The sequence below is a fragment of the Notolepis coatsorum genome (genome assembly GCF_963971535.1).
Source record: "Notolepis coatsorum genome assembly, chromosome: 10".
NCBI classification, from domain to species: Eukaryota; Metazoa; Chordata; class Actinopteri; order Aulopiformes; family Paralepididae; genus Notolepis; species Notolepis coatsorum.
The window spans coordinates 112,819,537-112,840,536 of NC_140174.1; the positions used below are offsets into that span (position 1 = coordinate 112,819,537).

At 46.8% G+C, this 21,000-nt stretch overlaps 1 protein-coding gene across 1 annotated transcript in view; it reads left to right on the top strand.

The window, feature by feature from the left end:
• The first annotated feature begins 18,581 nt into the window (after positions 1-18,581).
• Positions 18,582-21,000, top strand: part of LOC311235196 (DNA excision repair protein ERCC-6-like) — a 44,897-nt gene continuing 42,478 nt past the window's right edge. Inside the window, exon 1 of the mRNA XM_084322568.1 lies at positions 18,582-18,663. Within this exon, the coding sequence (XP_084178694.1) occupies positions 18,599-18,663 (65 nt within the window). The 5' untranslated portion in view covers positions 18,582-18,598. The remainder of the gene's footprint in view (positions 18,664-21,000) is intronic.

Below are 21,000 nucleotides of genomic sequence, written 5' to 3' on the forward strand. Positions count from 1 at the left end.
TTTTCCAAAACGCATAATTTTTTTTACTTTTGTAACTTATTTTCAGAAATGACTGATATTTTGAAACTATTTAAGGCCAAAACATGCAAGAAGTGTGTCGACGATATATCGGCCGATATATCGTGCATCACTACTTTTATACCAAGAATGATCTAACGTCATAATGAATATATACATTAAATCGTAAATGGTGCATTTATAGAGCAGCTTTTATCCAAAGCGCTTTACAATTTTTGTTCCTCCACATTCACACACCGACGGCAGAGGCGACCACGCAAGGTGCCAACCTGCTCATCGGGAGCAGTTAGGGGTTAAGCGTCTTGCTCTTGTTTTTTTTATTTTAAACAATATTTGTATTGGGTTTTACAGTACACAAGTCAGGTTTTCATTGCCATCAATTATTTGACTTGACAAAGGCCACAGTATATTAAACTTGGGAACACGGCAGACGGTGTGCCGACTTTTTTTTCCACAACTTTACATATCTATTTGAGTCGAGCACCCGTGACTATACTTGGGATGTGTGTGAGTCTTTTCTACTACGTACGTTTACTACTATGCACTCAACACTGCAGCACCCAAGTTTCAGCACTGTTTGATGAACATTGTTACTCAGCTGTAAGAGTTGTACCCTTCCGTACTGTATTGTACCCATTCTGCAATCTGTTAAATAAAGTTTTCATTCATTCATTCATTCATTCATTTCATTCATTCATTCATTCATTCATTCATTCATCCTTCCTGCTGACTTGGATAAAAACGTTCAGCTAAATGACTAAATGTAAATGAGCGGTGTATATATTTTCTGTTAGGATCTCTGTTTAAAGTACTGTATATTTGCATATCTTGTGTGTCAAATGTAACAGTACTATATACCTGTATGTCATGTATGTCATGATATACATCTCCTGTATGTCGTATATGTCATAAATGTCACTATGAATTGAAAATGGGGGACCCTGATGTAAACAAGGCGAAAGTCTTTCTCTGGTCTGCATCCCCTTAACAATTGTGTGTATTGAGCCGTACTGTATTGTACCCATTCTGCAATCTGTTAATAACATTTTCAATCAATCAATCAATCAATCAATCAGCTCTGAGTGCAGCTCTGTGTTCCGTCCACCAGGTGGTGCCAGCGGGCTCGGGCCAGACGTGGTGGAGGTGAACGGACGCAACGTGGAGAGGGAGAATGAATGAATGAATGAAAACTTTATTTAACAGATTGCAGAATGGGTACAATACAGTACGGCTCAATACATACAATTGTTAAGGGGATGCAGACCTGAGAAAGACGTTTGTCTTGTTTCCATCAGGGTCCCCCATTTTCAATTCATATAGATATAGGAGTTCTGTATCGTATCGCTCTCGCTCGGCATCGCTCTCTGCACTATCTCGCATATGTGCACGCGCACTGAATAAAGACCACAATGTACCTTTAATCCCAATATTCGTCTGACCACACCCCTATCAGCTTACCCATATAAGCAGGGGTGGGGCCACCCACTCGCCTCCTTCTCGCTTTCACCACAAGGAAGAAGTGCCTCGGTAGATCCCCACACTTGACACCATGATGGAAAGGATTAGGAGCAGCTTTGGGAAACAAGGATACGTTGACATCATATCTTTATTTTCTCTCTCACTATTTTCGAGAAAATACGGCGATATTGTCTTCGTACTGGAGTGTCTGGAAGATGTTGATCATTCTAAAAATCCTCCACCGGTTTTCGTATTGGGAGCACGCCGCTGCATGCTTCTCAACTGCAGTTCCTTGCTGTGTTTGTTGGGGTGAAACCTGTCAGGCCACAGCTGAACTGTCGGACATGCCGCTGTTGTGAGAAGCGGTGCGTTCCAGGTTGGGTGAGTAGTGTTTTGCTGGCAGGCTCCACTTGTCTGTTAGTGCTATGGGGGCTACATGACAATGTTTATGGAAACCGGCCCCAGGCTAGGGTCCTTTGTTCAGCCACCTAGGCGACAGAAGGCCTTGGTCTGAAGACCATTATAGTTTTAACTAGTGGGCCGCGACCATTAACACTGGTGATCCCTGTGTGTTCTGGACGAGTGGATTCTCTCTGTCACCGTGTTAAGGCCCCATCTTTCATATCCAAATGAGAGTATTCCTTCACGAGGGGATATGTGCATGTGGATGTGCGATAGCGGCAGATCCGTGTTCAAGTCAGCTACACAGGCCAGTTGGTATTGTGCTGATTCCGTCGGGTGTTGGTAAAATCACCGTTGTGAAGCGGTGTTGACATCTTGTTTTCTCTTTTCTCTTAAAAAGTGAGGAGAGGTTCAGAACGGCGGCCTGTCTGGGTGAGTGTTATGTCATTGTTTACATGTTCAGGTGATAGCTGCTTAGCTTACGGTTAGCCAGTCAGCTGTTAACTGCTGCGTTAGCCTGCTGGGATCGCTGCATGGCCTGTTTAGTGGGCCTACTGTTAGCCAGTCAGCTGTTAGCTTCGGTGCTAGCATGTCGTGATCGCTAGGTAACGTTAGCTTGCTGCTATAGGCCATGGCCTGGCGCGGGGTAGCTTTGGCTTCTCGCGCGCCGCCGTGAGCTCGCTTCTGGTCGCGTGCGCCGTTAGCTCGGCGTCTCGCGAGCAGGAGCAGTAGCGCCCGAACGGTTGGAGCGGCCGTTAGCTTGATGCTATTCTGTTGAACGTGCTTTGTATTTAACATGTTTTACACTCTTGACTACGACGTCATCCTTGACAGGGGATGTTTCGTCGACCCTGCCCTGAGCCAGGACGGCAAGGTTGCATCAACAAAGAGGACTGTAGTGCGGGTTGGAGCGGCGACGCTGCCCAGTTCGAACAACACAGGAGCGGCTGTGTTCCTACGGTGTCTGTGACTGCACTTCGCTGATCTGCGTTCCGGGTAGGAACAGGTTTGACCAGACCTTATAACACGTCTTCTGGTTTTACTTTTCTAAATGTATTGTGAATAACGATGTTTTTCCCAAAACGTGTGTTGCTGCAATGCATTTAGGATACGTTGCGGGTTATGTGTGAGCTGTTTTTGTCACTGGCAGTTAGCTTCTCCGTGCAAATCGGGATGTAATGATCTGGTTGTTGTGTGAGAAACATCATGGTGTTTATATGTACCGTGTACTCACAACTAAGGTAACTAACCTATGAAGCTATGCTTGGTGACAAGTGAGTAAAAGAATGTTCTTTTCTCAGCCTGTGATGACAATGAACAGTGTGTTCACATATTAACAGGTTTTCCTGTTTTAACTGGCCGTATTGAGGGTGAAATAAGAGGATTGTGTTTCCCCCCGGTTCCCTGGGGACTTTTTCATCCTCCTATCAGACATGTTTGTGCACTAATTGTGTCTTTTGTGTGGTAGGGATGCGATGTAACCCTTAGCTTGATTGCTGAGGTTGTGCTAAAACTGCTGGAGAAACTTTATTTTCCTAAAAGAAAATGGTTTGGTCGCTGTCGTGTGTGCTTAGCAAGGCCTGTGGCCGATACTAATCGAGAATGATGTATTCTCTCATTGTGAAAAACGGCGTTCCTCTGTTGAGTGTTTTTGCCATTTTTTGTAGGTGATGATGGGTTGTGTGTGTCTTGTGACCTACAACTGGGTTGGACTGGCCACAGAAGCACATGTGTATGTTGGACCGGGGCTCTTAGAGCCCTCTCTATTCTGTGTTTTTCCTTAGTAAAAATCAGATAGCAGGTTAGCTCATGCGCTGTGTGGAGCTGTCAAACGCTTCATAGAGCTGACTATGACTGTGTCATATTCTCTTTTTGTCATTACATCGTATCATGGGTGTGGGGTCGTAAAGGGGTGAACTGGTAACCTTTCCTCTCCCCCTTGTTTCTGTCGGTCAGGGGTACACCCCCTGTCCTTCAAGGTTCCCGTCACGTGGCGTTTCGGCACGTTACGGGGGGGGGGGGGGGGGGGTTCCTGGTCCCACGGCCTTGTATATTGGAGGGGAAAGGAGATGAGGTCCCTACTGTAGCTACAGACGTGACCAAGAAGAAAAACAAACAGAAGAATAAGAAAAAGAAGGAGACCAAGAGAGCAATGAAAGGACATGAAGAGAGTCAGGACAAACCTGTCAAAGAGAACACCAGGACAACCCGTCAACGACCCAACTCTTCTGGAAGTAAGAAAGAAGTTGACCCATCATCAATTCGATCTTATTTCCAACCTGCAAAGGACATAAGCGCGAAGCGACAGAGGGAAATTGGATCACTAAGCTCAGAATCTGGGACCAGCCCACCAGTAAAGAAGCGGGCTGATGACCAGGAAGATATTCAACAGCCACCTGGCCAACAACAAAGCCTCCAAGTCTCAACCAAAGCAGGTGCCATGCCAGAGATGGCCAGCAGGCCACCAGCAGGTGAACATGGTGTGACAGGAGGGGCGCTCAGTAAGCCCCAGGCGACATCAGAGGAACAGAGTGCCCACCCAGTCAACTCTGGGGGTCCCTGCCCCTGATCAAGTGGACCTTCCACAGGGTTCAAGACCGAAGAGTGATCATCCATCATAATGTCATAATGACTTTACAACTACCGAAGAAGGGACTAAGAATTGCCCATCTAAATATTTGTAGTCTAAAAAACAAGGTACAAGAACTGAGTTCTGTATCGTTAGTGGCTTAGCTTGGCATCACTACTGCACTATCTCGCGTACGTGCACGCGTACTGAATAAACCACAAATGTACCTCTAATACCAGTATTAGTCTGACCACACCCCTCATCAGCTTACCTTCATAAGCAGGTGTGTGGTCACCTGCTCTCCTCCTTCTCGCTTTCACCACAAGGAAGAGGTGCCTCGGTAGATCCCCACACTTGACACCATGATGGAAGAAATTGGATTAGGAACAGCTTGGGAAACAAGGATACGTTGACATCATATCTTTATTTTCTCTCTCACTATTTTCGAGAAAATACGGCGATATTGTCTTCGTACTGGAGTGTCTAGAAGATGATGATCATTCTAAAAACCCTCCGCCGGTTTTCGTATTGGGAGCACGCCGCTGCATGCTTCTCAACTGCAGTTCCTTGCTGTGTTTGTTGGGGTGAAACCTGTCAGGCCACAGCTGAACTGTCGGACATGCCGCTGTTGTGAGGAGCGGTGCGTTCCAGGTTGGGTGAGTAGTGTTTGCTGGCGGGCTCCACTTGTCTGTTAGTGCTATGGGGGCTACTTGACAAAGTTTATGGAAACCGGCCCCAGGCTAGGGTCCTTTGTTTAGCCGCCTAGGCGACAGGAGGCCTTGGTCTGGAGACCATTATAGTTTTAACTAGTGGGCCGCGACCATTGACACTGGTGATCCCTGTGTGTTCTGGACGAGTGGATTCTCTCTGTCACCGTGTTAAGACCCCATCTTTCATATCCAAATGAGAGTATTCCTTCACGAGGGGATATGTGCATGTAATGTGCGATAGCGGCAGATTCATGTTCAAAGTCAGCTATACAGGCCAGTTGGTACTGTGCTGATTCCGCCGGACGTGGTAATGTCACCGTTGTGAAGCGGTGTTGACGTCTTGTTTTCTCTTTTCTCTTAAAAAGTGAGGAGGGGTTCAGAACGGCGGCCTGTCTGGGTGAGTGTTATGTCATTGTTTACATGTTCATAGCTTACGGTTAGCCGGTCAGTGGCCTGGCGCGGGGTAGCTTGGCTTCTCGCGCGCCGCCGGGAGCTCGCTTCTGATCGCGTGCGTCGTTAGATCGGCGTCTCGCGAGCGGAAGCAATAGCACCCGAACGGTTGGAGCGGCCGTTAGCTTGATGCTATTCTGTTGAACGTGCTTTGATTTTAACATGTTTTACACTCTTGACCACGACGTCATCCTTGACAGGGGATGTTCGTCGACCCTGCCCGAGCCTGGACGGGGATTGCGTCAACAAAGAGGACTGTAGCGACTGGTTGGAGCGGCGACGCTGCCCGGATCGAACAACACAGGACGGCTGTGTTCTACGGTGTCTTGTGACTGCACTTCGCTGATCTGCGTTCCGGGTAGGTACGGGGTTGGCCAGACCTCATAACACGTCTTCTGGTTTTACTTTGCTAAATGTATTGTGAATAACGGTGTTTTTTCCCAAAACGTGTGTTGTTGCAATGCATTTGGGATACGTTGCGGGTTATGTGTGAGCTGTTTTTGTCACTGGCGGTTAGCTTCTCCGTGCAGATCGTGATGTATTGATCTGGTTGTTGTGTGAGAAACATCATGGTGTTTATGTGTACCGTGTACTCACTACTAAGGCAACTAACCTATGAAGCTATGCTTGGTGACAAGTGAGTAAAAGAATGTTCTTTCTCAGACTGTAATGACAATGAACAGTGAGTTCACACATTAACAGGTTTTCCTGTTTTAACTGGCCGTATTGAGGGTAAAATAGGAGGATTGTGTTTCCCCCCCCGGTTCCCTGGGGACTTTATCACCTCCTATCAGACATGTTGTGCATTAATTGTGTCTTTTGTGTGGTAGGGATACGATGTAACTCTTAGCTTGATTGCTGAGGTTGTGCTAGATCTGCTGGAGAAACTTATTTCCTAAAGGGAAATTGGTTTGGTTGCTGTCATGTGTGCTTAGCAAGGCCTGTGGTCGATACTAATCAAGAATGATGTATTCTCTCATTGTGAAAAAAACGGCGTTCCTCTGTTGAGTGTTTTTTGCCATTTTTTGTAGGTGATGATGGGTTGTGTGTGTCATGTGACCTACAACTGGGTTGTACTGGCCACAGAAGCACATGTGTATGTTGGACCGGGGTTCTTAGAGCCCTCTCTATTCTGTGTTTTTCCTTAGTAAAAATCAGATAGCAGGTTAGCTCATGCGCTTTGTGGAGCTGTGAAACGCTTCATAGAGCTGACTATGACTGTGTCATATTCTCTTTTTGTCGTTACGTCGTATCATGGGTGTGGGGTCGTAAAGGGGTGAACTGGTAACCTTTCCTCTCCCCATTGTTCTGTCGGTCAGGGGTACACCCCCTGTCCTTCAAGGTTCCCGTCACGTGGCGGTTCGGCACGTTACGGGGGGGGGGGGGGGGGGGGGGGAGGGAGTTCCTGGTCCCACGGCCTGGTATATTGGGCGTGTGCACCGCAGGAATTCCCCCGCCATAGAGTACGTCACCGTGCGCGTCTCTGTTGGTAGGACTTCCGTGTGCTGTTCAGGTCCATGTGATGGATCTGTTTTCAGGGGGGGTGGTCAGGGCTCCTCCTCACCAAGCGCCTATTCAGGCCTTCTGTGAGTTCGGACTCTTTCTTCCATGTGAGGAAGCCTCCATCAGAGTACAGAGCCTTCCTCCTCAGATTGTCAAAGTGAGTGGACCCTCTAGAAGGGTCCTTTTCTATTGTATGTATATTCGATTCAATTCGTTTATTGAGTGTGTATGGGTTCAGTGCCTCTTCCCCGGAGGCCCTAAAACCAGTTTTTTACATGGCTCAAGGTGCAATATATTCTTTTCAATCTGTACAGCTCGCGTGGGAAGTCTCTCTGGGGATCCCCGTCTCTTTCCTATGGGAGGGTGGTGGGATGTGAAAATGTGAACATTTTTTACCCCGGCTGTGTAGACTGGGATACATACTGTTGATGCTTCCTTCTTTCTATTCCAGAAGTGTTGGAGTTAGGGAGTGTCACACCCCTCTTGTCGTTCCCCTGGTCGCCTTGGGGATTCAATGACAGGTCTAAATAGCCTGTTCATTGATGGGGGTGTGTCCCGACGCACGTATAGTGCTAGCTCGCTGTAAACAGGCGATTGACTGGCACGCCTTGGTTGCTTGTGGTTGAAACAGCGTTTTTATAAAGCAACTGAGATGGGGGTTTTTCCTCTTCCGACGACCACATCCCATGACCTGGGTGGGTTGTCGACGGATTCTCGTTCATGTCTGGGGGATGATGACGGGATGGATCTGAACATATGTAGTGGGGTCTCACGCCCTTGGGGTGGGCCACCGGCGCGGTTCGTCCGAACGTCTGGGTGGCGCCTTCTTTTCATGTTAAGATCAACACGCATATCTGCCCTTCTCCTGGAGTAGGCATGTCGGCGTGGTTAGGGCACGGGACTGGTTCTGGTCACGCTGGTCCAGATCAGTTGAACCCGTTGTCCGCCGGGGATGCAGATCTGCTGTTCTGGTACCCTGAGGGACTTGGGCTTTTTTCAGGGGGAAAAATGCCAGGTCGGTCTGGGTGTCTCAGGGTTAAGCGCTATGGAGACCCTGGTTGGGTATGTTTTTACTCAGCACTGTCGTCATGGCTTACAGCCATGCCATTCTGTACGCGCTCGATCTCGTCGGATCTCGGCCGCTACACAGGTTGGTCCTGGTTAGTACTTGGTTGGGAGACCGCCGGGGAATACCGGGTACGGTGTGCTTAGGGGCTGGTTCTCCATTATTTTTCGCTCCTCTCTCACGCATGGCGAAGAGGGGCCTGTGGGGGTGGTTTTTTGACCTCCTCTGGTGACCCTGTGCTTCCCGTACCGCCAGGCCCGGTCCGAAGTGATGTTTGCGACCCGTAGGCCTGGGTTAACCCTTTTTGGAAACTGAAACACTTGTACTGCGGTATAGCCGGTGTATACCCGCAGGTGTGTTTTGGAGTTTTTTCTTGAGGGGTTATAGGAACAACCACCGCATTGGGTAACACCGAGGTGGTTGGTTCCCTGGTGTGTTGGAGCAGTGTCAACTCCCGGGTTCACCGTTTGAGGGTGCCCCTGCACGTTCATGACGTCTGCCAATCGTGTCAGCCTTCTCTGCCTCGACCCCTCTGGGTGGGGGTTGTTAAATGGAGGCTTGGTCATGCAACACCGCCAGCTTACGCTCCTTCCGCCGGGGCGGCTGTGTTCAGCTGTCCCCTCTGGCGCCTGTCTCGTCCGCAGTCTCCAGGCTAGGGTTAACAGCCTGTTGCCTGGTTTTTCCCCGGTGCGCTGCCTGCTTCCGTTGGTTAACCTTTTTTGTGTGCTTACGGCCATGCTGACTGCCTGTTCTGCAGGGTCAGTGTGCCAGGCGGTGTACTATTGGGGGGACGGGGCCCGTTCGGCTTACGGCCATACCGACCTGAACACGCCCGATCTCGTCCGATCTCGGAAGCTGGGCAGGTTCTGGCCTGGTTGGTTCCGCCTGGGAATACCAGGTGCAGTAACTGAGGGGCCTTTGTCCGAATACGCTGGCGATGTGGGGGGCGGGGCACTACGTGCCCACCTGGTGGGGTCTTGATGCTGGCATCATGGACTTCTCCGGGCCCCCATTCTAGGGAGTCCAGTCCTTTTGGTGGGTCTGGGTCTTCCTTCGTGCTCCGCTGCTACGGCCTTGCCACGGGGTTGGGTTTGCCCTTGACCCCGTGATTCTGGGGGCAGTAACGAGGTTGTTCCTCCGTTCGTTCCCGGGTGGCATGCGGGTTGTGCGTGTGTGTAGTCGTGGGGTCAAGCCACGGTCTGCTCACCCTGTGCGTTGAGTTGCTTGAGTGCCTCTTCGCACGGTCGGGTCCGTCGCCCTCCCGTGACGTCCCTAATAGGGGGGCTACCCTCCATTAGGGGGGGTCGGGGGGGCTCGGCCCTCCCTGTTCTGATGGTTTGGGGGGCTGTCAGCGGGGTGTATTTGTCAGCCAAGTGGCTCCGCTTGGCCTCCCTTGTGCAGTAGTGATGCCAAGCTAAGCCACTAACGATACAGAACGTTAGGTTATGACTATAACCAAGTTCTGTTAGTTAGGGGCGATGCTTGGCATCAGACGGCCGCTGCAGCCCTTGTCCTCACCTTGTGGTGAAAGCTTGGGAAGGAGGAGAGCAGGTGACCACACACCTGCTTATGAAGGTAAGCTGATGAGGGGTGTGGTCAGACTAATACTGGTATTAGAGGTACATTTGTGGTTTATTCAGTACGCGTGCACGTACGCGAGATAGTGCAGTAGTGATGCCAAGCATCGCCCCTAACTAACAGAACTTGGTTATAGTCATAACCTAACGTTCTGTCCTATTTGAAAATGCTTTACATATTACAGCCCTATCTGAGACACATCTAGACACATCAATAGATGACAATCAGGTTGCAATACAAGGGTATAATTTATACAGGCTTGATAGAAATAAGCATGGAGGAGGTGTTGCTTTTTATATTCAAGAACATATACCTGTTAAAGTACGAATAGATCTAAGTGCACCTGGTGTGGAAATGCTATGGCTACAGGTTCATCTACCTCACCTTAAACCAATTCTAATAGGCTGCTGCTACAGACCACCGGGCTCAAACATACAGTACCTTGAAGATATATGCAAGATGCTACAAATAGTCACTGATATTGACAGAGAAATATATTTTGTTGGAGACCTTAATATTGACTGGTTCTCCAAAACATGTACATTAAAAAAGAAATTAAGTGATGTGGCCAATGTGTGCAATCTATCACAGATTGTGAATGCACCAACCAGAGTTAACATCAGGTGCACAGGAAGATCTTCAACTTGCATTGATCACATTTTCACAAACTCTGTGGAGATGTGTTCAAAAGTAGTATCTGTGCCAGTAGGCTTTAGTGATCATAACATCATTGCAGTAGCAAGGAAAACTAAGGTGCCAAAAGCTGGGCCTAAAGTTATATACAAGAGAATGTACAATAATTTCAATGAAAATGTGTTTGTTGAAGACTTGAACGAGATACAATGGGATAATGTGACTGAACTAACGAGTACAGAGAATGCCTTACAATTATTTATGAAACTGTTCTCATCCATCTGTGACAAACACGCCCCTATGAGGAAATTAACGTTAGGTTATGACTATAACCAAGTTCTGTTAGTTAGGGGCGATGCTTGGCATCGCTACTGCTACTGCACTATCTCGCGTACGTGCACGCGTACTGAATAAACCACAAATGTACCTCTAATACCAGTATTAGTCTGACCACACCCCTCATCAGCTTACCTTCATAAGCAGGTGTGTGGTCACCTGCTCTCCTCCTTCCCAAGCTTTCACCACAAGGTGAGGACAAGGGCTGCAGCGGCGTCCGATGCCAAGCATCGCCCCTAACTAACAGAACTTGGTTATAGTCATAACCTAACGTTCTGTATCGTTAGTGGCTTAGCTTGGCATCGCTACTGCACAAGGGAGGCCAAGCGGAGCCACTTGGCTGACAAATACACCCCGCTGACAGCCCCCCAAAACCATCAGAACAGGGAGGGCCGAGCCCCCCCGACCCCCCCTAATGGAGGGTAGCCCCCCTATTAGGGACGTCACGGGAGGGCGACGGACCCGACCGTGCGAAGAGGCACTCAAGCAACTCAACGCACAGGGTGAGCAGACCGTGGCTTGACCCCACGACTACACACACGCACAACCCGCATGCCACCCGGGAACGAACGGAGGAACAACCTCGTTACTGCCCCCAGAATCACGGGGTCAAGGGCAAACCCAACCCCGTGGCAAGGCCGTAGCAGCGGAGCACGAAGGAAGACCCAGACCCACCAAAAGGACTGGACTCCCTGGAATGGGGGCCCGGAGAAGTCCATGATGCCAGCATCAAGACCCCACCAGGTGGGCACGTAGTGCCCCGCCCCCCACATCGCCAGCGTATTCGGACAAAGGCCCCTCAGTTACTGCACCTGGTATTCCCAGGCGGAACCAACCAGGCCAGAACCTGCCCAGCTTCCGAGATCGGACGAGACCGGGCGTGTTCAGGTCGGTATGGCCGTAAGCCGAGCGGGCCCCGTCCCCCCAATAGTACACCGCCTGGCACACTGACCCTGCAGAATAGGCAGTCAGCATGGCCGTAAGCACACAAAAAAGGTTAACCAACGGAAGCAGGCAGCGCACCGGGGAAAAACCAGGCAACAGGCTGTTAACCCTAGCCTGGAGACTGCGGACGAGACAGGCGCCAGAGGGGACAGCTGAACACAGCCGCCCCGGCGGAAGGAGCGTAAGCTGGCGGTGTTGCATGACCAAGCCTCCATTTAACAACCCCCACCCAGAGGGGTCGAGGCAGAGAAGGCTGACACGATTGGCAGACGTCATGAACGTGCAGGGGCACCCTCAAACGGTGAACCCGGGAGTTGACACTGCTCCAACACACCAGGGAATCAACCACCTCGGTGTTACCCAATGCGGTGGTTGTTCCTATAACCCCTCAAGAAAAAACTCCAAAACACACCTGCGGGTATACACCGGCTATACCGCAGTACAAGTGTTTCAGTTTCCAAAAAGGGTTAACCCAGGCCTACGGGTCGCAAACATCACTTCGGACCGGGCCTGGCGGTACGGGAAGCACAGGGTCACCAGAGGAGGTCAAAAAACCACCCCCACAGGCCCCTCTTCGCCATGCGTGAGAGAGGAGCGAAAAATAATGGAGAACCAGCCCCTAAGCACACCGTACCTGGTATTCCCCGGCGGTCTCCCAACCAAGTACTAACCAGGACCAACCTGTGTAGCGGCCGAGATCCGACGAGATCGAGCGCGTACAGAATGGCATGGCTGTAAGCCATGACGACAGTGCTGAGTAAAAACATACCCAACCAGGGTCTCCATAGCGCTTAACCCTGTGACACCCAGACCGACCTGGCATTTTTCCCCCTGAAAAAAGCCCAAGTCCCTCAGGGTACCAGAACAGCAGATCTGCATCCCCGGCGGACAACGGGTTCAACTGATCTGGACCAGCGTGACCAGAACCAGTCCCGTGCCCTAACCACGCCGACATGCCTACTCCAGGAGAAGGGCAGATATGCGTGTTGATCTTAACATGAAAAGAAGGCGCCACCCAGACGTCGGGACGAACCGCGCCTGGTGGCCCACCCCAAGGGCGTGAGACCCCACTACATATGTTCAGATCCATCCCGTCATCATCCCCCAGACATGAACGAGAATCCGTCGACAACCCACCCAGGTCATGGGATGTGGTCGCCGGAAGAGGAAAAACCCCCATCTCAGTTGCTTTATAAAAACGCTGTTTCAACCACAAGCAACTAAGGCGTGCCAGTCAATCGCCTGTTTACAGCAAGCTAGCACTATACGTGCGTCGGGACACACCCCCATCAATGAACAGGCTATTTAGACCTGTCATTGAATCCCCAAGGCGCCCAGGGGAACGACAAGAGGGGTGTGACACTCCCTAACTCCAACACTTCTGGAATAGAAAGAAGGAAGCATCAACAGTATGTATCCCAGTCTACACAGCCGGGGTAAAAAATGTTCACATTTTTACATCCCACCACCCTCCCATAGGAAAGAGACGGGGATCCCCAGAGAGACTTCCCACGCGAGCTGTACAGATTGAAAAGAATATATTGCACCTTGAGCCATGTAAAAAACTGGTTTTAGGGCCTCCGGGGAAGAGGCACCGAACCCATACACACTCAATAAACGAATTGAATCGAATATACATACAATAGAAAAGGACCCTTCTAGAGGGTCCACTCACTTTGACAATCTGAGGAGGAAGGCTCTGTACTCTGATGGAGGCTTCCTCACATGGAAGAAGGAGTCCGAACTCACAGAAGGCCTGAGTAGGCGCTTGGTGAGGAGGAGCCCTGACCACCCCCCCTGAAAACAGATCCATCACATGGACCTGAACAGCACACGGAAGTCCTACCAACAGAGACGCGCACAGTGACGTACTCTATGGCGGGGGAATTCCTGCGGTGCACACGCCCAATATACCAGGCCGTGGGACCAGGAACTCCCTCCCCCCCCCCCCCCCCCCCCCCGTAACGTGCCGAACCGCCACGTGACGGGAACCTTGAAGGACAGGGGGTGTACCCCTGACCGACAGAACAATGGGGAGAGGAAAGGTTACCAGTTCACCCCTTTACGACCCCACACCCATGATACGACGTAACGACAAAAAGAGAATATGACACAGTCATAGTCAGCTCTATGAAGCGTTTCACAGCTCCACACAGCGCACGAGCTAACCTGCTATCTGATTTTTACTAAGGAAAAACACAGAATAGAGAGGGTTCTAAGAACCCCGGTCCAACATACACATGTGCTTCTGTGGCCAGTACAACCCAGTTGTAGGTCACATGACACACACAACCCATCATCACCTACAAAAAATGGCAAAAACACTCAACAGAGGAACGCCGTTTTTTTCACAATGAGAGAATACATCATTCTTGATTAGTATCGACCACAGGCCTTGCTAAGCACACATGACAGCAACCAAACCAATTTCCCTTTAGGAAATAAGTTTCTCCAGCAGATTTAGCACAACCTCAGCAATCAAGCTGAGAGTTACATCGTATCCCTACCACACAAAAGACACAATTAATGCACAACATGTCTGATAGGAGGTGATAAAGTCCCCAGGGAACCGGGGGGGGAAACACAATCCTCCTATTTTACCCTCAATACGGCCAGTTAAAACAGGAAAACCTGTTAATGTGTGAACTCACTGTTCATTGTCATTACAGTCTGAGAAAGAACATTCTTTTACTCACTCGTCACCAAGCATAGCTTCATAGGTTAGTTGCCTTAGTAGTGAGTACACGGTACACATAAACACCATGATGTTTCTCACACAACAACCAGATCAATACATCACGACCTGCACGGAGAAGCTAACTGCCAGTGACAAAAACAGCTCACACACAACCCGCAACGTATCTCAAATGCATTGCAACAACACACGTTTTGGGAAAAAACACCGTTATTCACAATACATTTAGCAAGGTAAAACCAGAAGACGTGTTATGAGGTCTGGCCAACCCCGTACCTGCCCGGAACGCAGATCAGCGAAGTGCAGTCACAAGCCACCGTAGAACACAGCCGTCCCGTGTTGTTCGATCCGGGCAGCGTCGCCGCTCCACCAGTCGCTACAGTCCTCTTTGTTGACGCAATCCCCGTCTAGGCTCAGGCAGGGTCGACGAACATCCCCTGTCAAGGATGACGTCGTGGTCAAGAGTGTAAAACATGTTAAAATCAAAGCACGTTCAACAGAATAGCATCAAGCTAACGGCTGCTCCAACCGTTCGGGTGCTATTGCTTCCGCTCGCGAGACGCCGATCTACGACGCACGCGATCAGGAGCGAGCTCCCGGCGGCGCGCGAGAAGCCAAGCTACCCCGCGCCAGGCCACCGACCGGCTAACCGTAAGCTATGAACATGTAAACAATGACATAACACTCACCCAGACAGGCCGCCGTTCTGAACCCTCCTCACTTTTTAAGAGAAAAGAGAAAACAAGACGTCAACACCGCTTCACAACGGTGACATTAACACGTCCGGCGGAATCAGCACAGTACCAACTGGCCTGTATAGCTGACTTTGAACATGAATCTGCCGCTATCGCACATTACATGCACATATCCCCTCGTGAAGGAATACTCTCATTTGGATATGAAAGATGGGGTCTTAACACGGTGACAGAGAGAATCCACTCGTCCAGAACACACAGGGATCACCAGTGTCAATGGTCGCGGCCCACTAGTTAAAACTATAATGGTCGCCAGACCAAGGCCTTCTGTCGCCTAGACGGCTAAACAAAGGACCCTAGCCTGGGGCCGGTTTCCATAAACTTTGTCAAGTAGCCCCCATAGCACTAACAGACAAGTGGAGCCCGCCAGCAAACACTACTCACCCAACCTGGAACGCACCGCTCCTCACAACAGCGGCATGTCCGACAGTTCAGCTGCGGCCTGACAGGTTTCACCCCAACAAACACAGCAAGGAACTGCAGTTGAGAAGCATGCAGCGGCGTGCTCCCAATACGAAAACCGGTGGAGGGTTTGTAGAATGATCATCATCTTCTAGACACTCCAGTACGAAGACAATATCGCCGTATTTTCTCGAAAATAGTGAGAGAGAAAATAAAGATATGATGTCAACGTATCCTTGTTTCCCAAGCTGTTCCTAATCCAATTTCTTCCATCATGGTGTCAAGTGTGGGGATCTACCGAGGCACCTCTTCCTTGTGGTGAAAGCGAGAAGGAGGAGAGCAGGTGACCACACACCTGCTTATGAAGGTAAGCTGATGAGGGGTGTGGTCAGACTAATACTGGTATTAGAGGTACATTTGTGGTTTATTCAGTACGCGTGCACGTACGCGAGATAGTGCAGTAGCAGTAGCGATGCCAAGCTAAGCCACTAACGATACAGAACAGTCAAAACAACTAAAGCCTCTTGGCTTGATTTGGAGTTGAGAAGCTGTATGAAAGAGAGGGATCAATTGAAAAAGGATGCTATTGCATCCGGTGGCTCGGATGATTGGCAGGCCTACCGTTTTCTGAGAAACAAAGTCACCAAAATGAATACACAGAAGAAAAAACAATACTATAAATCCAAGTTTGAAGAAATTAAAGGTGACAGCAAAAAGTTATGGAGAACCTTAAATGAGGTCATGGGAAATAATAAAACAAATACGATGCCCTCGTTTATAGAAGCAGCTGGTGGATTTATTACCAAACCTCGAGATATAGCCAATCATTTTAATGATTATTTTATTGATAAGGTGGAGATGATAAGGAATCAAATGCTGCCAGTGGATGGTAAGCTGTCTGAATCAATAATTAAACAGCATATTATGCATACAAAAAAATTTGAATTTGATTTTATGGATATAAATCTAGAGCAAATGGAAAAGCTTCTCTTGTCCATACAGTGTGACAAACCTTGTGGTCATGATAACTTAGATGGTAAACTGCTCCAGCTGGCAGCCAGAATTGTAGCAAAGCCACTGTGTCATATTTTTAATCTATGTCTAAGTGAGAGTGTTTTTCCTCAAATGTGGAAGATAGCTAAGGTCACTCCACTTCCAAAAAATGCTAAACAGCCTTTTAATGGAGCAAATAGTCGACCTATTAGTATCTTGCCAGTTTTAAGCAAAATCATGGAAGGTGTTGTTTTTAAACAGATTCAGCATTACCTCTCAGAAAACAGTATAAATTCTCAATTCCAACATGCATATAAGGAGGGTTATTCTACATGTACAGCTTTAACACAATTAACAGATGACTGGCTACAACAAATTGACAGGAAGCGAATGGTGGGTACTGTACTACTGGATTTCAGTGCAGCTTTTGACCTCATAGATCACGAGTTGCTGCTCATAAAACTAACTGCATATGGATTCAGAACTGCAGCTGTTAACTGGATAAAAAGCTATCTATGTAACAGGCATCAATGTGTTGTGTTTAATGGTACCCTGTCCAACTTTAAATCCCTACAGTGTGGAATTCCACAGGGAAGCTGCCTGGGGCCCCTCTTCTACTCCATTTTTACAAATGATTTGCCATGGGTATTAGAAAATACATGTATGATTATGTACGCCGATGATACTACAATGTATGCATCATCAGACAAGACAGAAGAGCTTAATGAAGTCCTTCAGAGAGATTTGAACTTAGTGTCCACTTGGGTGTCTGAAAACAGGCTGAAGTTAAACATCTCAAAAACCAAGAGCCTAATATTGGGATCCAAGCATACTATAAGAAAAGACGTGAAGCTAAGTATATCTTTAGACGGAACAGCTATTGAGCAAGTTAGAGAGGCAAAGCTGTTGGGTGTCACACTTGATGGAACACTCTCATGGTCAACTCACACCAACAATGTGGTTGCCAAAATGAGCAGAGGTATTTCAATTATCAGAAGGTGTAGGTATTTTCTAGCCGATCTGATATTGAAGCAAGTGATACAGTCATTAGTTCTTTCTCACCTTGACTACTGTCCAGCTGTCTGGTCTAATGCCTCAAGACAAGAGCTCAATAAGATCCAGCTCACTCAGAACAGAGCGGCCCGTCTGGCCCTGAACTGCTCAATGAGAAACAGTGTGGAGGGGATGCATACCAAGCTGTTGTGGTTGAAGGTGGAAGACAGACTGGATTGCAGCCTGATCTTGTTCATGAGGAATATATATATCTCAAGAGAACCTATCTGTTTGTATTCACAGCTAACATGTACACATGATCGACATAAGTATAATACTAGGCATGCCTGTAGGGAAACGTTCACACTGCTACTACCAAAAACCAATGCAGCAAAGAAAACTGTGTTATATAGAGCCATGTCATATTGGAATAAACTGCCAGTACATCTTACTCAGATAACCAGTAAGATAAGTTTTAAAAATAATTTGAAAAGAGCATTGAGAGAAAAAGAAATTAGTTTACATTAAAGAAAAACACAGATACTGTAGTTTACACTGTAAGGATATGACTGTCTGAGAGTTTAATCCCTTTTATTGTATTTTCTGTGATCTGATACTCTGTTTGTGTACTGTAATGCTATTTGGAAATATTTTTATATTTTTATATGTAGGAATATTGGAATATATTTTTAAATGTATGCTACTATAATGTTATGTATGTATGTACTGTTTTTGTTGTGTGTGGACCCCAGGAAGACTAGTTGTTGCTGCGGTGATGACTAATGGGGATCCGTAATAAAGATAAAGATAAAGATGGCTCTGACGTTCTGCAGCTGCATACTATTGGTTAATCCCGCCTTTTGCAAATATATATTCTTCCGATTGGACAACAGAAAATGACGTTTTACGCAGCGTGTTTCGTGATTGGGTGGAAGTATGTGGCGGGGGCAGACCGCTCAACCGAATAAAATGCACTTCGCTGAATGCGTCACGCTTCTAAATGGCAACACGAGTCTGTTGTTAAATTAATGGCGTTTAGTTATTAACGTAACGTTATATTATCCTACCAGGGACCCAGGTAAGAAACCGAAGATGGAGGTCTCACAGAATGATGTGCAGCATGGAATTATTACAGAGATCTCAGAGAAACTGGAAAAGTAAGTAACGGTAGCAGTAGAGGGTTAACACGACGCTCAGCTTGGCTGCGACCTTTAAGATACAGTATAACAAGTTAGTCACTACAGTGATGTTTTCATTCAGTCATACATTGCTTATTTTCGGAATATTAATGTCATGACTATAATCGTTTTCTCTTCAGATGTATCATTTGAATTGTTATAAGTGTTTTAAGTCACCCTCTGAGCACAGCCAGCTCTCAAGACGTCCTTCTTTGTTTTCTGTCGGGTTCACTATATACTTTTAGTTGGGTTTTCTTGGGTATTTGTAACACTATACATTTTTGGAAAGCATATTGTATAAGGAAGGATTCAGAAAATCCATGTTTCATGATGTTGTGTATGTCATGTTATGGGGGACCCTGATGTAAACAAGACTAAAGACAAGTCTTTCTCTGGTCTGCATCCCCTTAACAATTATTGAGCCGTACTGTACTGTACCCATTCTGCAATCTGTTAAATGAAGTTTTCATTAATTCATTTGCCCAGGTGAATTTTCAAAATGGCCGCCGTAAAATGTATAGGGTTTGTAATATCTCGGCTTCTAAATCAGCTAGATTAGAACATTGATTTGAACTGTTAAACCCACATTTTCAATTAATCCAATGGTGCCAACAAAAACGAGGTAGAACTCACCAAAGTGCATGTTAACATAACTTTTATTGAGGACTATTGAACAGATAAGGTACATACATTAACTGACATCAACTTCAGTATCATGACTACAGAAAAGAAGCAACCTTCTTCATTAGACATGTGAATGACACATCTATCATCATGTGTTAGCTATAATATAGGCTAATTTGATGACAATACACTACAAAACAATAGTCATGACAAACTATACAGTAATGTTATCTAGCTTATTTAGTTAACTTGCTAGTGTTGGCAAATGACTATTTTATTTTGATGATGCATGATGATAACATCATGACATGAATGACAATAGTAATGGTAGCTAGCTTACATTTAATGTTATAGACATAAAACCTGTTGAAATTGTCTGAGGTAAAAAATAAATGAACACAATACTTACTTTACATGTATCAAATGCTGTGTAGAATAATGTTGAGGGATGACACTTCACATATAGTAGGCAACAAATACTAGGAGAATATCACAAGTCTGAAGAACGAGGCCGTTGCTAGGGGACAAAGTGTGGCCTCGCACCTTTGAGGGCGGGCCTTGTAATTGTATTGGCCTTTTGCTGAATTTATTGATATTTTATATTTATCTATATACGATAATGATTTATTATAGACTATTTGATGAAGGATAATATATATTTTTTGTTTTTGTATACTTAAAAAGAAAATCACCCTTGTGTTTCTCCCAGATTAATTTTCGACCCACTCATGCATCGAAGGGTTAATGTAAAATGTAGGAGCTTTGTAACTACCACTATTGGATTCCTTGACCTGAAAATGTAGGTTTAGAAGTTCAAATCAATATTCTAGCTCATTTAGGAGCCGAGATATTACAAAACTTACATTTGACGGTGGCTATTTTGGAAACAAAATGGCCGCCGTAGAGACATCTGGCCAAATGGAAACATGGATTTTCTGATTCCTTATACAATGCCCTTTCCAAAAATGTATACCGTACTTTTCGCACTATAAGCCGCACCTGAATATAAGCCGCAGCAGCTAAATTGAATGATGTGTACATATATAAGCCGCACTGGACTATAAGCCGCAGGTGTTTTAATGTTTAATTACCATATGTAATTAGCATTGGGACACAATACTGTCGGACAAATAACAAGAATTAACTAATTTACAAGTTGTATTAAGTTTAGCAAATAAGGGAACAGATAAATAAAATGTCAATGCAGTCAAAAAAGCAATATTTCGATTTTAACATTTTCGGTTTGGTCACGTAGAGTCACATATAAGCCGCACCGTTATATAAGCCGCAGGGTCGAAAAATGGGGGAAAAAGGTGCGGCTTATAGTCCGAAAAGTACGGTAGTTGTGCAAATCCCCCAAAAAGTCAAATGAACGTTTAAATCACTTTATAATGAACCTGACTAATTGTACTAGGTCTTTATTGTGTATAGTATTGTACTAGGTCTTTATTGTGTATAGTATTGTACTAGGTCTTTATTGTGTATAGTATTGTACTACTAGGTCTTTATTGTGTATAGTATTGTACTAGGTCTTTATTGTGTATAGTATTGTACTAGGTCTTTATTGTGTATAGTATTGTACTACTAGGTCTTTATTGTGTATAGTATTGTACTAGGTCTTTATTGTGTATAGTATTGTACTACTAGGTCTTTATTGTGTATAGTATTGTACTAGGTCTTAGTTGTGATAGT